We start from the raw sequence: 8,425 nt of genomic DNA on the forward strand, positions 1-8,425 counted from the left end.
AGTGGATAGAGAGAAATACTGTTAACTGATGGTACATGGAGGGGAGTATAATCATTGTAATGAAACAAGGTAAATGAGTGGTTGAATGTAAAACTGATGATATGCCCTATAAACTTTCACTCAATCCACAATAAAAACCTTAAAAGAAAAAATAAATCAAACTGTGTATTGCATTATGAAAACATGACCTCTTTAAAGTGTTCAAGAGCAAAGATGTCAGTTTGAGGACTAAAGGTGCGCCTGACTCAAGCCATGGTACTTTCAATAGCCTCATATGCATGTGAAAGTTGGACAGTGAATAAGGATTATCGTAGAAGAATTGATGCCTTTGAGTTATGGTGTTGGAGAATAACAATAAAATACCATGAACTGCTAGAACAAATAAATCTGTCTTAGAAGAAGTACAGCCAGAATGTTCATTAGAACTCAGGATGGCCAGAATTTATCTCTCATACTTCAGATATATTATCAGGAGGGATCAGTCCCTGGATAAGGACATTATGCTAGATAAAGTGGAAGGTCAACCAAAAAAAAAAAAAAGGAAGACTCTCAACAAGATGAACCGGCACAATGGCCAGTGGCATTGTTTCGTTCTGTTGTGCATAAGATCCAAGATCAAACAAGAGTTTCCAGAAGCTATGACTATGTTATGTTACATGACAAAGGCAGATTAGGGTTGCTAATCAACTGACCTTAAATTAAGGAGATGATCCTGAATTATCTGGGTAGTACAATACAGACACAGTGGGAGAGGGAAACCCAAAGGTGGGAATCAGACAAGATGAGAGAAGGACCTAAGCCACCAATGAGCACTTAAAAATGGAGGACGACAAAGGAAAGGAATGCAGGTGGATTAAGAAGCTAGAAAAGGCAAGAAAATGGATTCCCTTCAGTGGTTCCAGAAAGGTAGGAAGTGCTACTGAGAAGCTGATTTTAGTCTAGTGAAGTCTGTGTCTGACCTTTAACTCACAGAGCTGTTGGATAATAAAATTGTGAGGTATTAAGCCATTTAGTCTGTGGTAATCTGTTATAGCAGCCATAGAAACCGAATACAGCAAGGGATTGCCTAAGAGCATGGCCTTGCATTCCAGCTCTGCCACTGAGCAAACCCTGGAGCTTCGCTGAATCTCAGTTTCCTGGTCTGTAAAATGAGTATAACACCCTCTACTCAAAGGAGCTCTGGTAGCATAGTGGTTACAAATCGGGCTGCTAACCTCTAGGTCGGCAGTTCGAAACTACCAGCTGTTCTGCGGGACAAAGATGAGGCTTTCTGCTCCTGTAAAGATTTACAGCCTAGGAAACCCTGTGCAGGGTCACTATGAGTCGGAACCGACTCCACGGCACATAACAACAACAACAACAACTCAGAGGAGGATTTAATGAGATCATGTATGCAACACATTTAATACATGAAGTGCTTAATATGTAATAAATGACAGAAGTGAAAGAAAGAACTAGACATTAAGCTGGGAGGTATCGATCACCTTTCCCAATGCATCTGGGGATCAGAGGTCTCACAGGCTTTGAACCCCATTCTGCCACTCATGGTAGTTAAAGACTTACCTAAACTCTCTAACCACACACTCAATGCCTACAAGGTTGTTATTGAGATTAAATGGGAAACCATTCTCCAGGGAAGTCAGATCAGCATTTGCCCACTGCATATGGGAAAAGCACAGGTCCCCTCTCCCAGCCCCAGACCTCAACAGTCCTCCATCTGCCTAGAGATGCAGTCTTGTATCCAGGGCTTAGTAACTGCAAGTGCCTAAGGCTACTGCTGTCAGTGCTTATCCTTCCTCCTCCCAGATCTTCTCTCAGAGCACAGACTACTTCCAGAAAAACAACCCTAGGAAAGACAAGAGAGGATTTAATCATGCACATAATCTGGTTTCTCTTAAGTCAGCACGGGGCCAGTGTGAAGTCTTGTGGTTGGAGGAAGGGAAGAGAGAAAAGCTGAGTTGAGAATTTTGTGCCTGCACAGGCCTTCTGGAGGGACATGGACGGGCCCTCCTGGACACTCACCTTCTTCTGCTGTCTCTCGAAGATGAACACAAGGGTCAAGGTCAGGGTCACGGCAGCCAGAGTGACAAGCAACACACCCACCCAGTGCTTCCCCAGAGCAAACATCTGGCTGGTTGAGTAGATATTGGCCCACACCACCACGTAGAAAACCTGCAAGAAAATCCTGGTCAGGAGCACCAGTCCTGGAATGAAGCAACTCCATTCAGAGACACATCCCTCCAGACGGTTCTGCCACTCTGCGGGGATTCAGCTGGTTCATAAGGTCAGTAATAATGTACAGAGTGTGTGCAAACAGCCTCATGAGCCTTGGTTATAAGCAGTCAAGAAACGTAGCTATGCTAATTACCCCTAATCCTGTTCCTTATGGTTTTAAATACACCATAAGTCTTGTAGTGGGAAAAGCAGAGCCTTCAGAGAAAAATTTGAGTCCAAAGCCCACACTGATCTTTTATTAGCTACGTGGCTCTGGACAAGTTCTCCAACACTTCTCTGTGTCTTAGTTTTCTCATCTGTAAAACAGAATAATAAGCTACTTCACAGGGCTATTATAAGGACTAACAAGATTACATCTATAACTGTCCAGCAGGTATTGTTGTTGTTGTTGTTAAGTGCTGTTGAATCAGTGCTGACTCATAGCTACCTTGTACAGGGTTTCTGAGGAGTGGCTGATAGGTTTGAATGACCGACCCTGTGGTTAATAGTCCAGGGTTTCTCCACAGCACCACACTAATCATTGCTACCTCCCATCCCATCCCTTCTCTCTACAAGTGCAACACAGGAGCCGAGTGTGCTATTTGACTATTTTTACATATAAAGAAACAGAAAATCATAGTGCTTAGGAGCACAAATGCTGAAGCTAAATTGCCTGTGTTCAAATCCTATGTCTACTATGTGTATATGATTCAATGCATATATATATACAGTCCGAGTGGAAACGATCCCATCTATTGAACAGATGGGGAAAACAAGGCCCAGAGAGCAGGGAAAGTCTTGGCCAATGTCATACATCAAATCCAAAAGTGGTAAATTTCCAGTGTACCAATCCCAAACTCAGCCCATTGTAAATTCTATTTCATACCCTTTACATGGGGACCTGGCTACAACGCTCTCCCACAAATTTCCTCTCGTACCAAATCCAAGTCTAAAAGGTTCCAGCATGCCATGTTGGATTCAGCCATGCTGCAGGGTCCATGGCAGGGGTCAGTGTGGGGCCACCCTCCCTCCTTACCACAGCGAAGGCTAGTCGCATGGGCCTCGAGTTGTAGATGATGTATCTTCTCACTTGGGGCTCCAGAAGTGCACTCTCAGCCAAGCTCCTGTACTGGTCAGCGGGGACCTGCTCGGCCATGCAAGGGAGTTAGTTAGCCATGGAGAAGCACTCCCCACTCCTTCCCACCAGCAAGCACAGCATTTCCCGTTCACGTGACTCTCACACAGAAGGTGGGAGCAGGCACATTCTGGGCCACCTGAGAACTCAATGGGGAGTCACAGAGTGCAGCTCAGGGCAGGACGAGCATCAGGGGCGACAGGACAGCCTGAAATCCAGGAGGACTTCCTGGAGAGGGATCCTCACAGCAGACAGGAGGACCTGATGGTTAGGACACAGGCCCTGGAGTCGGACAGACGTAGACCCAATCCCTGGCCATGTCACCAACTCATACATGCTGTGGCCTGGAGAAGAAAACTCCAGCTCTCTGATCCTCAGTTTTCTCATCTGCAAAATGAGGATAGGAGGAGCCCTGGTGGAGCTGTAGTCTAAGCACTGGACTGCTAGCCACAAGGTCAGCAGTTCAAACACCCCAGCCACTTGGAGGGAGAAAGATGAGGCTGTCTGCTATCGTACAGTCTTGGAAGCCCTAAGGAGCAGTTCTCCTGTGTCCTATAGGGTCGCTAGGAATTACAACTGACTTGATGGCAGTGGGTTTAGTTTCTGAGTTGTTTCTGTCCATTAACATTAGCCCACTGCCTGCTAAATTTTCAATTCTCTTTCAAAGAAGAAATTCTCCAATCTTCAGGGTCAAATTAGCAGTATACCTTACCCATCAGTAATGAATCCTCCCTGGTTAGCACAAGGGAAAGTTTGATTTTGCTGGGGGGCTTTGGGAAGAGAGATAAAATCACTCCTGTGGGTCTTAATAACAGCAACAGCGCTTGTGTGGCACTGTAGGATAAGCAGTGGACTGCTAACTGCAAGGTCAATTGTTCAAACCCACCAGCAGCTCCTGGGAACCGTACACAGGATTACTATGAGTTGGAGCCAACTTGAGAGGCCTTAACAACAACAACAACAAAGTCAACGCAAGGGCTCTACAGGCATCAGTTCACTTAATCTTCACAAAAACTCAACATAACAGGTATTAATATTGTTTTTATTTGACAGATGACAACTGAGGCTCAGAGATGGTAAGTCACACAACCAGGAAACAGCAGAATTGGATCTGTACATAGACCTATGGGTCTGAGCATCCTATGCCTTGAATCACTAGGCTTGAAGTTACTACATCATTATTTAATGAATTCATGTGTCCTCTCCTTTGCATATACAAATTTCTCTCCTGGATGTCCTTCTTCCTGTCCAGCCAGCAAACTCCTATATATCCTGCAAGATCCCAGATCAAGTACCTGTCCTAATTAAAGCTTTTTATAACCACTGTCTCCTCCCAAACCTGGTTTATTCTCTTTCTGTGTCTTCCATGCCTTGGACTTTCCTCTACTGTTTGATCCAATGTGTGTCCTATTCACCTCCATAATGCTTCATGCCCAGCAAAGTTCTGGCACACAGTGGGCACTTGAAAACACATTTCTGTTAAAGAAATTAATTTGGAAGTGAGGATTGTTCCAATACATTTTGATATCTAACATGAAAATAAACGTTTAACAAATAGCTCATGAGTAACTGAATGAATGTCATTGTTGTTCAGTGCCGTCTAGTCAGTTCTGACTCATAGCAACATTGAATAGCATTTCCCAGGAGTGAGTGGCTGGTCGGTTCCAACTCATAGCAACCCTGTATAGGGTTTCCAAGGAGCAGCTGGTGGGTTTGAACCACTGACCTGCGGTTAGCAGTCCAGTGTTTACTCGACAATGCCACACCAGGACTCCAACTGAATGAATAGATGGATGGATAGATAGAAGGATTGATGCTAGGAGAGAAGACAAGGAGGAAAGGAGAAGGAAAAATAGTAGATTTAATTAGGAAAAAAAAAAAATCACTCACCTGAATACCCCAGGTCTGCAGCTGTTCTTCTACAGCTCCCAGATCGAATGAGATGGGTGCACAGGTATTGTCGATCCGGAGAACTGTGAGGACCTGGCCATTACCAAGTTCTGAAAGATCAAATGGGACCCAGCTACCATTAATTGAACATTTTGATGAAAGATTCAACAGAAGAACCTTGATCAAAAGTGGGTGGTTGTGGTGCAGAACAGGGTTTCAGATTTTCATGGAATCCAGAGTTTCTGGAGTCATGGAGTCTGGATGAACCCCCAAAACTATGGTCCTGAGATGATCTTTAAACCTTAAACCAAAAATATCCCCTGAAGACATCTTAAAGCCAAATATGAGCTTAGCCTTAAAACTAATATAAAATGTCTGCCTTGAGAATTGTTCTCATTTTAGATTTATATATGTGGGATGAAACTGACAACAGCAACTCAAAAGACTATATAAGACCGGACCCTTCGGGAGCAGTGAGTGATGTTAACGGTGAAGGAACAACTCAGAAAAGGCAGGTGAGAATGTCTGCACAACTCCAAGAATGTGATTCTTGTCACTGAGTTGGGTGTGCAGAGACCATTGAACTGCTACAGGTTCTTTGTGTATATTCTCAACAGCAAAAACAAACTATTAATAAAAAGACAAAAAAGATCAAAAGCATCATCTGGCTAAGTGACAGCTACTCTGGATGGCCCAGAGCCTGATGCCCTCACTCCTTCTGGCTGTGAGACCAAGTCCTGGTGAAAATGGACATGGTAACCATCCTCAGGCTCCTAAGGATCAGTCCTAAGGAGAAGTCCTGGACTTGACCAGAAAAGCCCCAGGAAGCACAACTGAGGCCAGAGTACAGAGGTACAGAGGCTACTGGAACAATGCAAGACCATATATTGGGGAACAGACAGTCTCTTTAACAGTGGTGCTCGAAAAACTGGATATCCAGGTGCAGAAGAATGAAACAAGACCCACATCTCACACCAATTACAAGAGTGAACTCAAGATGGATCAAAGACCTTATCTACTCATGTACCTTATACATGACATCAGGAGGGATCAGTCCTGATGGACACCATGCTTGGTAGAGGGTTCACGAGAAAGAGAAAGGCCCTCAATGAGATGCACTGACACCATGACTGCAATAAAGGATACCAACAAGAAAGAAGACTGTGAGGATGGCTAAGACCAAGCTGGTTTTCGTTTTGTTGTACATAGGGTCACTATACACTGAACTCAACTCACCATAACAACAACAAAAATGCCCATGTTCTAATCCCTGCAAAAATGGAGCCTTCCATGGCAAAGGAGGGAGGGAAGTGCAGTGGCTCCACAGGATAAGCACTGGACTACAGATCACAAGTTGGGCACTTTGAGCCCACCGGCTGCTCCTCGAGAGAAAGATGAGACTTTCTGCTCCTGCAAAGATTTAAAAGCTTCAGAGACCCTACCAAAGACTATGAGTAGAAACTGACTCCACAGTACTTAACAACAAAAATGGAAAAGGAGAGTTGATTGCAAATGGAATAAAGGCTGCTAATCAGTTCACCTGGAAATAGAGTCTCATGGATTATCCACTGTAATCAGAAGGGTCGGGTCCTGAAGCTTGGAAGAGGGAAGCCAAAGATGACTCACAATCAGAGTCACAATCAAGAAGGAGATGTGACTATAGAAGGAAGGCACAGAGATACAGCACTGTACTGATGAAAAAAGTCATGGTAACCATCCTCAAGCCCCTACTGCTGGCTCTGAAAATGGTACAAAAGGGCCACAAGCCAAGGAATGTGGGTACCCTCCAGAAACTAGAAAAAAAAAACTAGATTCTCCTCTAGAGCTTCCAGAAAGGAATACAGTCCTGCAGACACATTGATTTTAGCCCAATGAAACCCGTATTAGATTTCTAACCTTCGAAACTATGTTGTTTTAAGCTTCTATGTTTGCAGTATTTTTACAGCAGCCTTGGAAAATGAGTATAATGACTTCTTCCTAGATATGTCTGCAACCCACTCAACGTTTTAAAAGATTAAGATCAGTTCACTGTTTATTCTGTAAAAAAAAAAAAAAGGAAACACACACAACACACCATACGCTGTTACAACACCGATCATAATCCTTGCCTGAGCAAGGCAGGATGATGTCTTGAGGTTTGCCTTTTGAGCTCTGAGTTCTTGTATTCCTCTCATCGGTTCCTTAAAATGTGGAAGAGCATACCTTCCCCATTCCCCTTCCGGGGGTGAAGGACAGACCACAAGACTGAAAGCAGAAGTCTGGTCTGAAGTAAGAGCTCTAGATTGAAATTCCCTCCAACTCAGCAAGGCACAGCGGCAGAATGAAGCCAGCCAACCTCAGATTCTCAGTGAGAGGGACACTGGACAAAAGGAATAAGACCTCCCGAGAATGTGAGAACCTGTGAGTCTCCCGTTCAGCATGCAGGGTCCTCATGGAGAGGATTCAAGTCCCGAAATTCTAGCAGCCCAGTATTCAGCCACACAAGGCTATGGACTGGTTATTTTGGCACATTCTCTGTGGCTGTTCCTTAGTAAGTGAGGCAGGACTAAGACGGTTAAACCACACATATGTTATCCACCAGAGTCCTGGTGTGACACTCTGATTTAATGTGCTGGATTACAAAGTTGGTTGGAACTGTGGTTCAAGTTCACCAGCCACACCTCAGAACCCCTACACAGGGTTGTTATGAGTCAGAACTGACACGACGGCACTTAACAACAACAACATGCTATCCACTGGCCAAAGCTCCTGTTAGCTTCCAGCCCAGCTCTGGGTCAATACCTGAGTCTTCTTAGAAGAATGACCAGCTGTACCATTATGGGAAATCCTGGTCCATCCAAACACTCTTTCTCTTTTCATCTAATCCATCACTGAGCCTCCAAAGTATCTCTGAGCAACATGCACCTGTTAGCATCTTCACTATAACGCTTAGCCAACTACCTTCATCTCTCCCTTGTACTCCACTCCTGCAAAAGCTTCCTAAGCAACTTCTCCCTCCTGCAAAGCAGTCTCCAAACAGAGATCCTCTCAAAAATCAGATGATACACGTTCCCCGAGTAAAACCTTCAACAGCTTCTCAATGTTTCCTGAAGAAAGTCAACCCTGTCACCATGCATACTCTTCCAGCCCTTAGAAGAACATATTGTTGTTGTTAAGTGCCGTCAAGTCAGTTCTGACCCATAGCGA

General features: G+C 44.4%; 1 protein-coding gene across 1 annotated transcript in view; it reads right to left on the bottom strand.

The window, feature by feature from the left end:
- Positions 1–8,425, bottom strand: part of LOC102823346 (chromosome unknown open reading frame, human C9orf91) — a 29,668-nt gene that overhangs the window by 13,895 nt on the left and 7,348 nt on the right. The window contains exons 2-4 of the mRNA XM_006865687.1: positions 5,240–5,349; positions 3,251–3,358; positions 2,023–2,172 (exon numbers count right to left, since the gene is read on the bottom strand). Of these exons, the coding sequence (XP_006865749.1) occupies positions 2,023–2,172; positions 3,251–3,358; positions 5,240–5,349 (368 nt within the window). The remainder of the gene's footprint in view (positions 1–2,022; positions 2,173–3,250; positions 3,359–5,239; positions 5,350–8,425) is intronic.

This window comes from Chrysochloris asiatica, unplaced genomic scaffold, assembly GCF_000296735.1.
Source record: "Chrysochloris asiatica unplaced genomic scaffold, ChrAsi1.0 scaffold00081, whole genome shotgun sequence".
NCBI classification, from domain to species: domain Eukaryota; kingdom Metazoa; phylum Chordata; class Mammalia; order Afrosoricida; family Chrysochloridae; genus Chrysochloris; species Chrysochloris asiatica.